At 39.8% G+C, this 19242-nt stretch overlaps 1 protein-coding gene across 2 annotated transcripts in view; it reads left to right on the forward strand.

The window, feature by feature from the left end:
• The window catches only part of rxfp1 (relaxin family peptide receptor 1), a 145596-nt gene that overhangs the window by 93755 nt on the left and 32599 nt on the right, over window positions 1-19242 (forward strand). For both annotated transcript variants that reach the window (XM_033633738.2, XM_033633739.2), the window contains 8 exons: window positions 6387-6458; window positions 8502-8573; window positions 11451-11522; window positions 11805-11876; window positions 12080-12148; window positions 12296-12367; window positions 12601-12672; window positions 18716-18787. In XM_033633738.2, the coding sequence (XP_033489629.2) occupies window positions 6387-6458; window positions 8502-8573; window positions 11451-11522; window positions 11805-11876; window positions 12080-12148; window positions 12296-12367; window positions 12601-12672; window positions 18716-18787 (573 nt within the window). The remainder of the gene's footprint in view (window positions 1-6386; window positions 6459-8501; window positions 8574-11450; window positions 11523-11804; window positions 11877-12079; window positions 12149-12295; window positions 12368-12600; window positions 12673-18715; window positions 18788-19242) is intronic.

Raw genomic sequence — 19242 nt, forward strand, 5'->3', positions numbered from 1 at the left:
TATGACCCTGTAGTTACTAAAAAGTTCATCAATCATTGATGAAAGTACATCACTCTTTTCAGTCTTTATCCATCATTTAGGCTGTTTTTATGTGGTGTGGAATATTAAAGCTCGGGTAGGCAGTTTTATTTTGGTGTCATTGGGCAAAAATACTATAATAAACTTTGAGCATATTGTAAGTCAAGTGGTCTGAGAGAACACTAACTTCTGCACCTCCTCTTGGCTGTTTTCAGGTTTTAGGTCAGGCAACTGCGAGCTGAATGTGTAGAGCACACACCCCATGTAGGCTGAGTCCTAGGCAGTGGCCTGGGTTCGATTCCAACCTATAGCCCTTTGCTGCTTGCCATCCCTTCTCTCTGCTTCCTGTCCTGTCACTCCCAAGCTGCTGTATAATAAAGGCAATAAACCTCTAAAAAAAAAACATCTTAAAAAAAAAGAAGAAGAAAATCTAGCCTGTGGTGGGAGACTTTGGCCAATCACAGGTCATTTCAGGGAGAGGGTGTTCCAGTTGGCTGTTCCACAAATGCACATGCACATGCCAGATGGTGAGACTTGATTCAGCAGCTGTAATGGTGCGTTCGTTTTGTACTCGGAGGTCGGAAATTCCCAGTTCCCAGTCGGAAGTTTAAACTCAAAGGCACCCTGAGATTGGATTTCAAACTCGAAAACTCGGAGCAAACGCATCAACCCCGACTTACAAATTCAAGATGGCTGCCGGTCACATACATAGTGAGTAAACACTCAGCTAAAGTACTGTTTATAGCAATTTTATCTTATTTGTTTTACATTAGGTCAGCCTCGTCTCCGATGTTCATCAGTTGGAGTGCATGATGGTTTTGAAGCTGTCTATACTTCGAAAGTGCAAGGGCAACAAAGACTTTCTTGTGGGCGTCCATGTTTTTTTCCGACTTGTCCACCATTGTCAACTAGAATGCAAAAACTCTTGTCAGCTCAGAAGTGACATCATTCCCACTTCCGACCTACAAAATGAACGCAGCATAACAAATCAAATTCAACTAGTGGAGAGCTCCAACTTCCTGCGCATAAGCAAACTTTCTGTTGCTGCTGTTACACAGATTAGACCTGCTGCTGCCGTTGACCACCAAGCTTCCTGTGACTCCCGGTGCTGGTGGAGGTGCACTGGCTGAATTCAACAGCCACTCAGGACGTTGAGAAACATCATTAGACATTAGAGAAAATCGATTTATTGTGTTAGTTTGACTAAAACCAGACTTTTAAAATACGTGTAAACATGTTAGTCAGTAACAACATGACGAAATCTACATCCAGAGCCGTGCATTTTTGGACAGACGAAGTGTACAGAGCTGTAAAGTTGTCCACCATGGTACCAGTTTGTCACTAGCTAACCATAGCTAACTGGTTTGTCAGTTGTTTGGTCTGTGACGTAAAAGGTCAACTGGAAAAAGGTCTGATACTAACAAGCTGAAAGGGGGCATATCGCCACCTATCGCAGCAGAATCTAACATACTTTAGTCAATAAACTGATTCTCCTGTCTCGTTTGTAAACTGGGACAAGGACAGTGGTCCAATTAGATGGCCTAGTCGAGCTGTAATTGTAGCTCGAATTAACTGTGCATCTACATGTACTGACTGACTAAAGATCTGTCTCTTGTTCTTGTTCTTTATTTATACAGCCCTTTACAACAACCCTTTCGGTGAACCAAAGTGCTTTACAATAGGTGCAAAAAACAATTAAAAATAAATAGAGGCAATAACAACAATAAAAACAATCAAAGCAATGAAAATAATAAAAGCAATAGGAGCAATAAAATACAATAAAATAAAGTAAAACAGAGTAAAAGTAAAAGAGTCACCACACTACTGGGTATTAAAAACCATCCTAAATAAATATGTCTTCAGTCTAGATTTGAAAAGGCCCAGGTCAGAAATGAGGCGCATTTCAACAGGGAGCTTATTCCAAAGCCTGGGAGCAGCGATGGAAAAGGCTTGATCACCCCAGTGTTTGTATTTTGACCTGGGCACTTCCAGCAAAAGTTGGTTTGACGATCTTAGCGCTCTACCAGGTTCCCGAACAGTTAAAAGCTCAGTTAAGTACACTGGGGCGAGACCATGAAGAGCTTTAAAAACAAACAGTAAAATTTTAAAATCAATCCTATACTGGACGGGAAGCCAGTGAAGGGATTTAAGAACAGGAGTGATGTGCTCTCGTCTGTTAGTGCTGGTTAAAAGACGGGCCGCAGCATTTTGCACCAGCTGGAGGCGACCAAGAGAAACCTGGGAGACACCAACATAGAGAGCATTACAGTAATCCAGTCTAGAGCTTATAAGAGCATGGATGGCCATTTCGAGGTTGCGGCGACTTAAAAACATTTTAACTTTGGCCAGGAGACGAAGCTGGAAAAAACTAGTTCGGACAACACTGTTTATTTGTTTGTCGAATTTAAGGTCTGAGTCAAGAAACACTCCCAGATTTCTGACATTTTGACTGAGTGTTGGAAACAAGGTTCCAAAGCCAGCCGTCCCTGTGTCCCCAAACATGATGCACTCTGTTTTACCATCATTAAGGTGAAGAAAATTCTGGGCCAACCACTGCTTAATTTCAGCCACACAGGAAAGCAAAGAACTCTGCGCACTTTGACTGTTTGGCTTCACTGGCAGATAAATTTGCAGATCATCTGCATAACAGTGAAAGGAGAGGTTGTTCCTGGCTATAATTGACCCAAGAGGCAACATATACAAAGAAAAAAGAATAGGGCCAAGAATAGAACCCTGTGGGAGCTGCTGCCCACTCTCCTCCCGGTGAAGTGGTCTATAGCCTCGGTGAGTGAGGCAGAGGGATTGCGAGGTAGGGTAGCTAACTAGTGTTATTTAAGGTCTGATAAACAGAGAGAGGGAGAGCAGGGCAAGGAGGAGCTGAGCGTGTGTGTTGTAAGCAGCTCTACAATGAAAGGAGACTGGAAATAAATCAGTGTTTGGGAAACAATAGGTTACTGTGGAAAGTATGCGCTTATCCCATGGTTGTCTGGTGGGAAGGGCTTAGGACAGAGAGAGGAGAGCTGTTTTCCCCATCTTTAAGGCAATTACCAGGCAGATTGGCCTGTCCTCGTTTACTCTCACAGTGGGCTCAGTTTGTTGTTGTTTTTGCCTAGAATTTTTCAAAGCGCCTGTCTCTCATTGTTAGTTTAATGTGCAGCTGACCAAAGCAAGAGTTTTTTTTTATTCCATCTCAGTGTTGATTCAGAACAAAGGAGCACTCAGTAGAGTTCAGATTTCCTCCATGGGCTGATCTGTCTACGTTGTTATTTGTTACTCTCACAGGCAATATGGCTCTGGGCAGATGACAGAATGGTTTGTGGCCTGCTGGTCATCTCAGGGGATTGGTGATGGGGTCTCAAAAAGCTGTCGTTTTTCTTCCTTTCCTCCTTTTTAGAGCAGGAAATGTCATGTCAGTTTGAGTAATTGCCCACAGGACATGGAATCTGAAAGTTTGACCTATTTGTTGACCAACAGGATATTGTTACAGAGTCACCAGTATCATATAGGTTTCTTCCTTTTTGAATGTCCACACCAAATTTCATGCCAAGCTACTAAAGTATCAATTTGTAGGTCTGTCAGCAGGTCCAGCACTTTGGTTTGCAGACATTTTATGAAGACATTCATGGTCTTGGTTGTATTTTGCACTAAAGCCTCGTTTCCACCAAACACTTTTGGTATGGTACCTTTGGCAAAAGTAGCCCTTTAGACATGGTACCTAGACCCTAGTGTTTCCACTGCAAACAGTACTATTAAATGTGGGCAGGGTTGTTGTCACTCACTGTTCCATCCAGCAGTCCCTGTATTTTCTCATCAGCGGTGACACAGATGGAAGTCTGCAACTTTTTTTATTGTCCACAGACTCGTAAGCCTCACAACCAGCCACAAATCAGCCCTGAGCGAAAGTGACCATCCGCTATTGACCAGTGAACGGACTGCACTGTTTCTAGCTCCACCTTTTAGTACCAGATCTGTGTGCTAGGTACCCCAACAGAGGGGTGACCAAAAAATGGGGACGGTACGCAACGGCTCCATTGGTACCATCCACAACTTTCACAGTTGAAACAGGAAAAAATGCATGGATCAATATTTTACCTACTAAACATGAGTGTATTATTTTCATTGTGAACATGTTAGCACGCTGATTTTAGCGTGTAACTCAAAGTACTGCTGTGTCTTTCAGTGTTGTATTGATATTTGAAACACTGACAGAGATCAGTCTTACAGTACAAACAAAAAAATGCTGAGACCTAATCTTCATGTCGAAAAAAGTGACTTTTTTATTTTATTTTATTCTGTTAGTGAAGTATGATTTTGTGTAGGAGGCACAGTTTAACCATGATAGTCATTCATAGTGCTGTGCTTTTATTCTGTTTGCGAAAAATGGTGGCAGTGCTGTAATTATATAACTTAACTAACTTATATAGCATAACTTATTTTCCATTAGAGGAATTCCTCCAGGAAATATTTAGAGAGAGTGGGTGTTTGGAAAATCTGAGGGGAAATTAATTACCCAGATTACTGCGTAATATGACTCAGGAAAAAAATGAAAATATAAACAAAACAATAAAAGATATTTAGTGGGTGATACCTTTTGAAAGTTATTTCCCAGACAGCTATTCATCTGCTTCACAATGCACTGGCTTGTTTACACACAACAGTATTGGCCCACAGGCCCAATTTGTTGACAGAGGACTTCAGTTTTTAGTTCTGTGTAAATGCATCAGCTTGATTTTATATTAAAATATGTCCCTGTTGTCTTCCTCTATTTTCCACACCAGCTCGATTCAATTACAGCTTATCTGTGTGAACTTTAAGCTAAATTGTGTCTGCATCCTGACTGAGGTGGAATTAAATGTCCGGAAAATGAGACAGTAATTATGTCTGAAAATTATGTTTGAAAAAGCGGGGGTCATATGATATTTAAAAACACTTTCTATCTTGTGAGAATAGGAGTTGTTCTGTTTGAGAGAAGTGGGTGTTGGCTTCATGGATACAGAGCTCACCTACTCATGAACAGGTAGTATTTGTCCACTGAAATAAGAAATTCAAAAGATTTAGAGTAATAATGTCAAAATGTTCTTGCATGAGGCCCAGTGTGTTCTGTTCAGAAAGCATGTTTGTTTACTCCTCAGAGTGCCTTAAGTGGTTCATAGAATGTAATGTTCGAGAAAATGGTAGATTGTCCCAAAACTGACCTCTTCCAAGTGCTCGACATGACGTTAGTGATTGAGCCTTTAATCAGCCTGTAATCCGTTAAAAGCTTTGGAGTCAACAGTTGAATCAGACGTTACTGCGGGTCTCTGAGATGATTCAGTGGTATTAAAAAGCTCAAAAGGTTATGGTTAACCATATTTACAGATTTAATTTTCTGAAATTGACTGAGTTTTGTTTGTTTTTATTTCTTAGCTGTGTTTTTATTTAAATGTGATAATATATTCAAGGTTGTGAAATATTTAAAACCTGCCTTGAATGATATCAGACAACTTGTGACACTTACATCCACTCTGCTCGATTTCAGTGGGGGAGAGGTATTGGATTTTCCATAACTAATCACTTGAGAACAATGTATTCGCCTGAATCTAACACCATTTTGAGTCCCCACTGACGTGAAGCCATGCCAACATACCTGTTTTGCAGCCCTTTTAAGTTTGGAGTGGAGCACTCGCCATTGTTGTTAATACTAATACTCATTAGTTTTGGAGCGCCACTTGAGCCTAAGTCCTGCACATCGAGCTGTTTGGCTAATTGAGTCCCACTGCGGCACTCATTGGTTGTTTGTTATTTTAACCGGGAAACTACTGTTTCATGTCACGACACTCGACAATCAGTCAACTTGAACTCAGTGGAGAGGACAGATTAAAAATTCAGGACCCAGGCAATATCTGCCTACCTTATTCAATTCAAAGACTGTTTTTAATTAGAAAACCTTGACATAAAAAAGGGGGGATACCTTCGGATCTATAACCTCTTGTCTTTTGTGACTAACATGTTAGGACATGTTAAGCGAGAAAGGAGGAAAGAGAGGGGGGGATGACATGCAGCAAAGGGCTGTAGGCTGGAATCTAATTCACAGTCTCTGCAGCAAGGAGATTGCTTTTGTACGTGGGACACCCGCTCTACTCACTAAGCTACTGGGCGCTCCAGATTATTGGTATTTTAAACGTGAATGTTGAAATGTTGAATAGATCTTGTCATTCTCAGCCTTGATAATCCCATTATTAGAAACCTAAACAATGTAAATCCATATGTCGAAATGATAACCTTTACAGCCTGAAGTGATTCGCTGTTCAAATGGAGCAGAACTGAATCATGATATATTGTTAACAGTGAAAACTTTGTGTTATATTCTTTCTCTTTCCATCCCTCAGGTCTCTACAAAGGAACCATCTTCAGAAACTGAAAGCAAACACATTCTTCAAGTACCAGAGCCTTCAGAAACTGTGAGTCTCCCATGAATTGTGGATTGCATTTTAGTTTAAAATATATAATTTTAAACGGCTTTGTCACATATGATATTTTGCCACATTTTTATGACTGTCCTCCAACTTGTTCTTTCTTTGTTGATCTGTCCTTTTATTCAGTTTTCTTTCTTGCTCTGAAAAGCACAATATATAATAATATGTATTATTAATATGCGTGGTAGCTTTCACTGTTCATTCAGTAAAGCATAATGTCTTCATGTAATACCAAAGAACTGAGATAATGATCATCCTGTGAGTGACAAATACAACAAAAGAGTTTCACAACTATGAAGGTGATAAGTGTATAAAGCTATGAGGACTGCTGGGAATGCAGACAGAAGCGATTGTTCGCTTCTGCGAACGGATTCATTCATTGCAGACTCAACCTCACACAGTGCCACGGACTGTGGCGGCAGGAGAATTTGGTCTCAGCCTCTGCCAGGAGCCATTTGGCTGTGTCAAACTGTCAGCCTTCAGCTGCTCTGAGGGTTTGACTAGATTGAAAACTTCCCTGAGATGTGCATAAATAAATATCACGGTCAAAGCCAGGTTTGTAAAATACACAGAGACAAAACACAGCTGTTGATCGGGACTCGTTGATCTCACAATGTGTGCTGTAAAAGATGCCAGGTGTTTAACAGGCCATGCATGTATTATCGGCTTTTTAGATGGTAATTTCCAAAAAAAAACAAAAATCTCCAAATAAGAACATTTCTTCCTGGAAACAAAGTTTTTCACTCAAAGTACCAATCGTAAGCAGTGCGTGGGTGTCTGTGTGTGTGTGTGTACTTGTACTTGCTGCATAATGAGGACCAAAACAGACCTTTAACCTACAGAGCGAGGACAATTTTGGAAAGTGAGGACATGTTGGCGGGTCCCCACTTCAAAGGCCTGTTTGAAGGTTAAGCTTTGGTTTTAAGGTGCAGGTTAGAATTAGGTTCAGGTTAGGGTAAGAGTTAGGGTTGGGGTTAGGCATAGTTCTGATGGTTAAAGTTAGGGTAATGTGGGATTTATACTTCTGCATTGAATTGATGCTGTACCTACAGCATAGACTCTGCTTCGACAAGATTCTACGCCGTCCCCTATGCCATAGCCTGACGTGCACCTCCCCAGAAATGTAACTGCACATTGCTGCGACACAGAAACCATTTCCCTCAGTGGAAACAAAGCTTTTATTTACTTTTTTTTTCACAGATAAGAAACAACAAATTGTGAAGACAATAAAGCCTCCACTAAATAGCATCTAAAGTCTTGTGTGTGATTTATCCTGGCTTCATATGAGCAGAGGAAATCTCCACTAGTCGCTAGGCTAATTTATACAATGTAAAATGCCATAGGCTTGTGCTAATAATGTTAGCATGTTGTATTTGTTTGGAAAACGTGTTTAGTATAAGACAGTTGTTTTGTCAGTGAACCTTGTGAGTTGCAATGGAGCCGAATTTTGTAACGTTAGCTTTGTTAAATGTTGCTGTTGTCCCTGGTTTCATATCAGTAGATAGAAATCCACTAGCCGGTACGCTAGCATATACAATGTAAAATGCCATAAGCTTATGCTAAAAACATTAGCATTTTGTATTTGGGGGGGAAATGTGTCCAGATAAAGACAAGTGCTTTGTCTGTGAATGCTGTGAGTTGTAGTGAAGCTGATTTGTGTACTTGTGTTTGAAACTGTTGCTATTAAGCCATGTTTAATGTGTGTTTAATGTGTGTTTTGAGTCAATTAAACTTTGCAACATTTTACAGAAACCCACTGCTGACTAGTGTTTTGAAGGTGTAACTGCAGAGTGACACAGACACACCATCACACAAGTATAAATGCTCGTGGGCTTCCTAGCACTTTCCTAGGAATTTCTAGGAAATTCATTATGCCATTGAGGATCTTCACAAAGATAGCAGTAGAAGAGTGTGTGTGTGTGTGTGTGTGTGTGTGTGTGTGTGTGTTTGTTTCATTAAACCAACAGCCTCAGGGGTAAATGTGGAATTCAAATGATTCACAGACTGTTTTGTGCTTTTGTTAAACAGATATCTTCAGCACAACAGAATTCAAGATGTCAGTCCCGGCGCGTTCAGAGGACTGTATAACCTAACAAGATTGTAAGTTTGTTCAGTTTTGTTACACATACTATTCAGTAATAAAGCACTCAATATATATTGTACTTAGTGGCGCTACAGAGTCAAAGTAGGTTTTCACATCCAAGTAATTTGCTTTGGTGTGTATGTGCATAACAATATAATAAGAGAAAATAAGAAGAAAACATGCACTACAAAAGTCAAGGAACATAGATTAAGAATTGAAAAAATATGAGCAAACACTATAGAAATATGTGCTATATATGTTTTAAAATGAAAGAGCCAAAGCGATTTACAAGTTTTGTGCAGGAATGTGCCAAATACCAACCAGATGGCACTACCATGTTCTCTATGTACAAAAAAGGAAGCAACTTATTAGTTCAGGTTACTGAATATTTTGGCACCAGCTCTTTCATTCATGCTTCACAGTCACTGGCTTATTCACAGCTGAGTGGCTCAACTGTCGAGTAAAGTCCAATCATATTCCAGTAACATGGCAAAGATAACCCTACAGCTCTCACTGTGACTTAGTTATTGTGTCATGCACATGTACGTGTCCAACCTACACTGACTCTACAAGAGCAAATGGCGGTGCAGCTGCCAACGTCCTTCTTGTTTAGTGTATTTTATATTACTGTTGAATTAATTACCATTTAACGTTCATTGAATTGATTAAGGGGAAATTAAGTCTCTAAGTAGAAGCCTAATTGCTCCCTCAGAGAGCAGTCTTTTTATATATATATATTCACCTCCATTACTATTTTCTATAAATAGTCAGTTCCTTGGTGTAAGTGCTTCTGACTGACATGTTATTTAAATAAAGCATTATAGAGAACAGACAGAACAAAGAGAGGCCACATAGGAAGTGTGAAGACTAATGAGTACTAACTAAATGTTAATACCAGTGGGGTGTCCCATTACGCATCACTGACAGTTGGAAGGTATTCTTAGAAACATTCATATTCTTCTCAGGTTCATACTTGTATTAAAGGTTTCTACTAGAACATGTTTGAATACTTTTATGGTTAAAAGCATTTTAATTTCCTCATACTGTCTGTGTAAATAAATTTAGAATGAAATGGGTGAGAATTCTGCAGTTATTGAAAGGATCCTTAATAAAAGACCAAACACAAATGATTTCTATATGAAAACGTTCAATTGTATATCGACTGCCATCCATTCAAGCGTATCCAAAAAGTTCTGTCAGGCCAAATGCACCAAAGGGGGTTATAAATAGTTCGCCCAAAAGAGCACCTAAGCGAACACCATTCCTTTATTTGTATCGCCGTCTGCTGTAACCCTCCAACATTCCAGCTCGACACCATAGCTCCCAGGGGGTCAAAGAGCATTTCCCAGCTTCTCTAGCCTTGGTGTCTCCGTGCCGTCACTGCAGCCAGGAAATGACTGTAGTGCCTGTACACATAACGACATTTTCTAGCGCGAAAAATCCCCAATAGAAGCTTCAAAACACAACTAAACATGTTCCAGCAGGACTATGATCTGAAATTGAGGAGAACTTTACAACATCAGCAACCAAGATTACGTGTTTCATTGATGTTCACATGTAGCTACATGTAGCAGTGTAGGCTATGTAGTGTGAGCACTTGCTGTAAAGTACCCGGCGCAAATGACCATATAAAAAAATCCTGATGTCAGCTTGTAGCCACAGTACATAAAGAAAGTTGTAAACAGAGTATTCAGAGTGGTCTGAAGCCTGAGGTTTTTGCTTACTTTTACATATGTTTAGCACATTAATTGAAACTTTGGCCACGTTTTATTTTAACTTCCGACAGAAAATAAGGACATGCATAAAAGGTCCTGTTTAAGACAACACTGTTTAGTAAATCAGGCTTATTTTCAATTTTTTTTTTTTTTTTTTTTTAAAAGATATTTTTCTGGGCATTTTAGCCTTTAATTGACAGGACAGTCTAGCTTGAAAGGGGGAGAGAGAGAGGGAATGACATGCAGCAAAGGGCCACAGACCGGAGTTGAACCCGGGCCGCTGCGGAAACAGCCTTGTACATGGGGCAACTGCTCTATCCACTAAGCCACCAACGCCCCGCTTATTTTCAAAATTAATATCACTACTGCATTACTGTGTCCTCCTGAGACCACATTTTGGGTTTACTTGACCTTATACTCCATTCTACTGAACTTAGACCTGTTGTCCTTGTTCTAGGACACTTTTTATGCCATCTAGTGGTAGTAAGAGCACATTACACTAATCCATGTCAAAACAAGATGGATCTCTGCCAAGTCAGTCTGCAGCCGATCCTGACATTAAAGTGGACAAGGTCCAAAATCAGATTACATTTTATGGTCGAAACTTATTTATTTGTGATTAAAAATGTTTGTAGTTTTGTATGGCAACAAATTTGACAATTTTATTGAATCAAACCATTTTAGCAGCAGTAACAAGCTAAGACACTGTTAATAAGGACGTACTTGTTGGGAAGACATTGGGACTTTATTACCGTCTCGTTTAAGGACATTGGGACTTTATTATTGTTGAATATGTTTAGTTTTAATACTTATCGGGTCCTATTGATCCCAAATATATATAAAGTTCATGTCTCAGGAGGATGTATTACTTTTCAGTATGTATTGTCTTAAAATTATAGAAAAAGGAAATATTTTAACAATTGCTAAAAGATGTATAGATATATAAACAGGATAGTGTGTACACATATCACTAAAAATAAATATACGTTTAATTTTATCGCAGCTAATACAGCAAAAAACGATGAAGCTTGATTATTATGCACATACATTATAAGAAACACAATAAGTTCCAACTATGAAAAAAAGCTATAAACTATTTAAAAAAAAGTGCTGTTTGGTGCTGAGCTGCAAAAACAAAAGATTGCACGTTTACCTTGGTCACCTTGTCTCCTCTCTTAGATATCTGAGCTATAACAGGATATCTGTCCTGATGCCAGGGGTTTTCCAGGACCTGCACAAGCTGGAGTGGTTGTATGTTTGTTCTCTACTGAGACAAAGTTCTGCAGAAACAGAATATAAAATGCTGCATGCATAGTGTATTAGGGTGTTTTACTTTCTGTAGATATTGGTTTGACCTTTGCAGAGAAGTCCAGTTTTGTGATAAATAATTCCTACTGATAAAACAGATTTTGTTCTCTTCTTGCTTGCATTGTTGTAATAGCCAATACATCACACATACCTCTATTGATTTAGTTTCTTCTGCATTAGTATTCTGCAAATAAGGCTGAGACTGTATCCTGTTTTTTGTTGTAGGATCTTAGAAAACAACAATATCCATCAGGTATCCCCCATGACCTTCTCAGGACTGAACTCCCTTGTTTTACTGTGAGTTTTTATTTAATACTTGATGCCTCAGTTGTCAAAGCTTTTTCCTGTTTTTGTTTTGCTTTGCTGTGACTCAAATCATTAAACGCTCTGGTTCTTAGAGCTTTTGTTGATCTGCTCAAATTGAATGAGTGTTCCTCCTTTGAACACTTAAGGGAAATGCACTGAACCTTGTTATAAAATTGTATCTCGCTGATTGACAGGGTTTTGTTGAACAACTCTTTGACAAATCTGGATGACATCTGTCGGGAAATGCCACGATTAAACTGGCTGTAAGTAGGATGTCAAAAAAAAAATCAAAAGCTCTTCTGTCATGAAAATGACATTTCTTTTGATAAAGGTTTACTGCCTGCGTGTGTGCATGTGGTATGTGTCTGATATTTCCTGTGGGTGGGTGCATTTCCTGTGTGTTCTTGCAGGGATTTGGAGGGGAACCTAATTGAAACCATTGGAAATGTCTCATTCTGCTCATGCAGTATGCTGACAGTTCTGTGAGTATAAATTTACATAATTGAATCCATGGCAAAGGGAAAGTTTTTGCTTTTAAAATTTTTACTTTTTTTTTTTTTTCCCTGGTTTCTGTGAGATGCATCCAAATCAGCCTCAGCTTCTCAAAGTTTCTTGAACCTGTGCATGGAATCAGTGCTGGCACTTCATTAGATGTGAATACAAATGTCAAAAAGTAGTAATATAATTATTTTTTGTATTTGTTGCCTCTCTCCAGGGTTTTACAGCAGAACAGGATCAGCTATGTACACGAACAGGCTTTCTCAGTCCTCAGAAAGCTTGGAGAATTGTAAGTTCATTTTGTTTGATTGTACAAACAAACTGTAGGAAGAAATGTTACAACTTTTAGGATTGTACCAGAAAGAAGCTGAAGTGATGCAATTTAAATGTGCATCATTCTGAAGATGTACAGCACATGGTGACTTTAGAAATACCAAACCTGCTAAAGAGAAGGAAATTAGATCAACAGCATGAAGAAATACAGTAAATCATGGTCATAAGAGAGATCTTTTGGAATAACTGGCTTCATTTTTTTCCAAAAATGATATTGAATGGCATCATTTAAACACTCACAGTCTATGCTCGAAAAGTATGTGAGCTTTAAGATGCAGTAACTTCCCGTCTAAGCAGTTAAAACTTCAAATATTGCTGCAAGCAAAAACTGACACCATTCAAAAACACGACTCTAATAATCTCACATTTGGACTGAATGCTTCATTGAGCAAATATATTTTGTAGATGGAGGCCATCTTTTCCTCTGTGCCCCGTTAGCTGTGAGCTCTGAGGATGGTTATTAGTGTCTTTGTTTTTTCATGTTTCAGTGAGTTGGTTTGTTTATGCAGCACTTTGTTTCAGACTTTCCTCTGAATTTCTTGGCAGATTATAGATGTATTTGTGGCGCCTACGGGTTGATGATATGTTTTGGTGATCAGGTCAAAATTTCCCCTTGACCAGGGGCCGTATTCACAAAGCTTCCTATTACAGTTTTCCCCATAAAGTTAAGACTAGGTCCTTGTAAAGATAAAAGTTATTCACAGAGCATCTCAGACCTTAGAAGAGCTCTTAAAGTGAAAAACTATTAGAAGTAGGGAGGAGGACTTTAAGAGTTTCTTAAGCAGAGGAGAAAATGATGGAAATGCATAGAGGCAGGAGGAATATTCTCCAAATGCTGGATGACCGTATTTAAATGAAATACTTAAGATTAGATTGTGCAGGGATGATGTGTGAGGTTGATCTTATTAGGGATACACACACATTTCCTACTTAAAGGATAACTTCGGTATTTTTCAACCTGGGCCCTATTTCCCCATGTGTATGTGTGCGTATGATTCATAGGTACAACTCGTTTTAAAATTGGTTCAGTATTGAGGGAGGCGGATGCAGCAGCTGGCAGCCGCGAGGTAGATATGGGGGCAAATGTGTCCCGTATAAGTTTGCGCATTAAAAGTGCTTTTTTTCGCCGCTGTCCGGTTCAGATCGCCAGTGCTATCTCTGTAAATAGCATACTAAGCGTTTCCCTGACCCTTCACCTCCTGTGGGCTGTGTGTGACGTCATCTCACGAGAGCTTTGCTTGTTGCCGGAAGAAAACAGGGTACGATATATACAAGGGCAAAGTATGCAACAGTAAATGTGCATCTCGGAGACATTTCTAGGTATCAGTATTACATGCATAAAGACATATTAGTTATACTTACTTGATGGATAGTTGACCATTTGGTCCCTGTGGTTTTGGCCGCCTCCTCCAATTTATTTTGGACACATGAAAAAAGGTATCTGGCACTGCCCTGTTGATCAGAGGGGGGAAATCCTCTAACGAGGTTACACAGCGTTTGGTAGTTTCTGTATCCCAGGACACATTGAGACCATGAATACTGGGCAACAGGTCCCACTCGTTGCAACACAGACATTCTTCCTCTGTGGGCATGGAGTCACAGCAACCACAGGAGCACCACCAGTCCTCAGAGATTTGCATTCGTGCAGCCGCTGCTTCACCCTCGTCTGCTCGTTGGCCCTCTCTCTCTATCCTCGTCTGCTCTTCAGTTTGTAGGAGCTCCTCGTCCGTATACTCAGGCTCAAATAAGTACGGGCGGCCATCGTAATAAAAGGGCTCATCTTCATTCTCGAAATCGGGTAAATATGCATCCATGATACTGATGCAGTAAAACTCTCAACTGTACTCCGGGACAACCAGCGCCACTCTGAGCGGCGCTCAGCATGGCTCCTCTGTTTTCTTCCGGCAACAAGCAAAGCTCTCACGAGATGACGTTACAGCCGGGAGGAGGTGAAGGGTCAGGGAAACACTTAATATGCTATTTACAGAGATAGCACTGGCGATCTGAACCGGTCAGTGGTGAAAAAAAGCACTTTTAATGCGCAAACTTATATGGGACGCATTTGGCCCCGTTACCGTTTTAGCTCGTTTTGCGGCTCCCGGTTGCATCTGCCTCCCTCTATACTGAACCAATTTTAAAACGAGTTGTACCTATGAATCATACGCACACATACACATGGGGAAATAGGGCCCAGGTTGAAAAATACCGAAATTATCCTTTAACGCCATATCACTGTAACGCTAGAAATGAAATGATCCCAACAGAAAACTGGAAAACTGGAAAACAGCAACAGTGCAGCAGTGATGACTTGGGTCTGTCTCAACCTTCCATCAGCAAAGTGATCACATTAACAATGACAACACTTTCACAGTCAGCAGTTGTTTACACCTTGCAGGCTCACAAAAGGTTGTGTCTCTGACAACCAATCACATCTGTTAAAAGAATGCATCACACCTAGCAACAGGGTCAACCACACCTCCTCACTAGGATAAAACTTTCCGTCCCTTCCTTGCTCAGAGAACTTTCCTAAATCACTCCTAAGCTAGGACTCCTTACTAAATAAATTCAAGGCTAAGATAGGAGCTCTCTTAGAGTGTTCTCAGAACTCCCAGATTCAGAACACCAAAGCTTCTTAAAATCTACAGTTAGGATTTCTGTTAAATGTTTTATGACTCTTCATGGTCTCCAAAGGATGAAGTCTGCTGGTTTTTGCAACTGATTGTGTAAAACACATACATGCTTCCCAGAGGAGAAACCATGGCCAATTTATACACCCACTGAGGGGGATTTATAAAGCAGATGTTAGCAGCTACCTCATAGAAGAAGAACAGCGGCTAAAAATGTCCACAAATATGGAAAACAATGAGTTGTGCAAGCTCCTTACCATCCGAGCAGAGGGCAAGATAAACCGCCATGTAACAGCGAAGGTAAATGATTGTTTTCGCCATGTCAGTGGCATTGTAATTGTTTATAAAGCACTGCTGAAGCGTATGTTATATTACACAAGAAGCCGATGCTATTGTGTGTGACATCAGGTCCATCACACCTCTTTTGGTTTCATGATGCTGACATGCTATTTAAAATCATACACTGGAGTGGCATGATGCTGCTGTTGTTGGGTTCTCTGTAGAAATGCAAAGGAGGCATAAAGACAGGACTTAGTAGCGACCCCTATAGCACAATCGCTGCAAAAAAGGGGCTACAGACAAAGAAGGTTGATGTTTTTGGCCATTTAAAGTTTTAAGATGTTAAGCACAACTTGCACACATGCACCACATTTTACGTACAAGTGCTCAATGTATCAATGAGCCATGTCAGTTTTGCTTTCTTTGATTTATGAATGAGTAGTCAGTGAGACCTTGAACCTATCTGCTGACTTTGTTTGCTGTTGCTGTTAAAATCATCCCGGCACTTTTAGATAAGAAAAAAGAAAAAAAAACAAGATGACATTTCGGATATTGTACATCACCATGCCAAAGCATTGCTACAGTTGTAGTGTGAAACATCCAGGTGTACTGTGAACTTGAGCATCAATGCTACTACTCCATATCAGGGCTTTTCTTATTGGTATACTTCAGAAGACTGAACTCTCTTCAGTACGGCCTTCTAACTGACTCATAAACACAGAGGTTAAGAGTTATAAGAGATGCTCACAGATCTTTTCTTTCTTCCTTTGATGTCATCGCACTCCTGAGCATTGCACAAAGAGTCTTTCTGTGATCTTTTCAAAGTGCTGTGTTTCTTTCATTTTCTGTGCTGTACTGTTGGCGACAAAATTCTTTACAAACACTTTTGTAGATGATAAAAGCCTCATGAGTCTTAACAACTCCTCTGAAATCTTTATTGATTTAGATTCTTTTGCTTCAGTGGACCTCTGTGGAACAGTTTGGAGAGATTTTTAGGACAGACATGAGCTGTAAAATTTGACTTTTGCTACCATTAACAGCAGTCGATATCTTGGAGGCTCACATACTTTCAAAGGCAAGACTGTGGATGCTTAAGCTGTCTTAAGAAGACTGAGATGAGTGTCAGAAAACATTTTTGTCTTATAAATGTGATCGTGTTGAATTTTGTAATATTCTGTACTTTTTAAAGCCAACAAATCCCTTGAAAAGAACAAAACCAACAATGAATTCATCCTACTAACAGGTGTAGCTAAAGCCTTCCTAAATTCCTCTGTGGCATATCGAGCTCCAGTGTTGTCTAAGAGCAGTTAAAAACTCATAAGTGAGCACACACTGTAAATGCATACTTGTGCCCAAATTGTGTAGTTATCTGCGGCTGAAAATGGTCCACAAAAATGCACCATTTACTCCTATTTAACACTATCTACTGTAAGAACAGCAGAGTCGAGCTGTTTTAAGAAATTAATGAACATTTTTATGCCTCTGCGCTGGCGATAGCCGTGGCTGGAGGCATTATGTTCTGGGGTTGTCGTCTTGTGAACATGATATCCCCAGAACAGCTTCAGGGAATTTCTTCAACTTTGGCACAAACATCCACTTGGACTCATTGATGAACTGGTTAGATTTTTGTGGTCATAGATCAAAGGCCAAGGTCACTGTGACCTTGTCTTTCTTATTCTTGGGAGCGCTATATCTCAAGAACACCATAAGGGAATTTTTTTCATATTTGGCACAAACATCCTCATGGACTCAACCATGACCTGATTAGATTTTGGTGGTCAGTGATCAAGATCACCGTGACCTTGCATCTGTCTCATTCTCGTGAACATGATGGAGTTTCTTAAATTTGACACAAACATGCACTTTGATTTAACTATGAACTGATTAGAATTTGAAGGTCAAGGTCACTGTAACCTTGCATCCATCTCATTCCTGTAAATGCAATATCTCAGGAAGGCCTTGAGGGAGCTTCCCCAGATTTGGCACAAACATCCACTTGGACTCAAGGATGATCTGATTTGAATCTAAATCTGATTTGATAGAATTTGTTGGACAAAGGTCAAGGTCATTGTAACCTCACAAAGCCTGTTTTTCTCCATAACTCAATAATTCATATGCTAACTTTGACAAAATTTCACTCAAATGTCTAAGAGGACAAAATTATGAAGTGATGATATTTTATATCCAAAAGGTCAACTTCACTGTGACATCATAATATTTTGCAAAAACACTTTTCTGGCCATCATTCAAAGTCATATCTCAGGAACAGATCATGATAAGGTGCAAATTGACTGGTTTGCAGAGGCATAAGCCAGCGAGGCAGTATTTCTGGTTGAAAAATTAAACTATAAATTTGTGACCCATTTAAAGACCTACTTGATAAATATAAACTAGATGTGCTAGTGTACTAGATTTACTGCCAGTAGGAACAACTGAGCTTGGGGTTGAGAGCCACAACCAAGGTGGGTAAGTTGTTAAGTATGGAGAAACTAACATGTGGTTGGTTTTGGTCTTTTCATGAGATTTGTTGACAATAAGAATAATATATAACAACGTAGGCCCTTTTCCTCATATTAATGCTTTGAACTGCAGCAAGTGGTGTCAAAAAGAAATTAGTTAAAAAGAAAAAGAGCACATAAAGTTAATGGAGCTCACTTGCATCTTTATCACTTCAGATATTGTAGTTACAGTGATCTCCAGCCCGTTTATCCTTCACCTAGAAGTGATGAACTGCACACTGCATATATCCTCAGCAGGCCTTCATGCCGTGCAGCCACGACATGTTCCTGAGAGCTAAGACTCTAACCTTTTATCGACTGTAAAAGTTCATGTTTTCCTGGAGCTCAGTTAGCACTAGATGTCTCCATTTACACATATATCCCACAGCTGAATACAACAAGTTCATGTACAGTACAGGCTATTGTGACTAATGTAATCTGTGGGTGCATCACAAAGGTTAATCACATTATAAAGTCATAGACAGTATTTATTGCATGTTTGAGTGTGCATGTCATCTGTTAGGAACCGGTCATCAATATTTCTTTGTTGTTTTGTGTTTTTGGGGAACTGATGTGGATTTGTCTTGGCGCGCAGGGATCTATCCAACAACAGACTGGTGGCAATCCCTCCCAATCTCTTTGTCTTACTCGGGGATTTGCTTCAACTGTGAGTTATGTTGACACAAACACACAGAGATTTACAGTTCTGTATGCAAGCATAGCTGTTCCATAAATATATAACAGGGTTTATCTTTTGGTGCTGTCAGGGAATGACAATAGAGTTGTCAATAGGTGTGACAGATATAATTTCAATGTGATTTGTAAAGACAAAGTACACTAGATTAGTACTAACCACTGTGACCAAAACGTTGCATTTTCTGGTGGCTGCTTCACAATAAAAGCCACCTTGTGTTTCCCCCAGGTGAATGATTTTAATGTGGCACAGCATTAACCTCAAGCTGGGGTAGGCAGAAATCCGTTAAAGGCAAAAAAAGAATTTGCACAATTCGAGAATACTCCTTCCTTCTGCAGCTTAGTCCTCTCCCCATTCTGTCCTAAACCCCTCCCACCAGACAACCATGGGCATATGCACAAGCTTCGTCGTGCAACCCACGGTATCAC

This window comes from Epinephelus lanceolatus, chromosome 7 (genome assembly GCF_041903045.1).
Source record: "Epinephelus lanceolatus isolate andai-2023 chromosome 7, ASM4190304v1, whole genome shotgun sequence".
NCBI lineage: Eukaryota > Metazoa > Chordata > Actinopteri > Perciformes > Serranidae > Epinephelus > Epinephelus lanceolatus.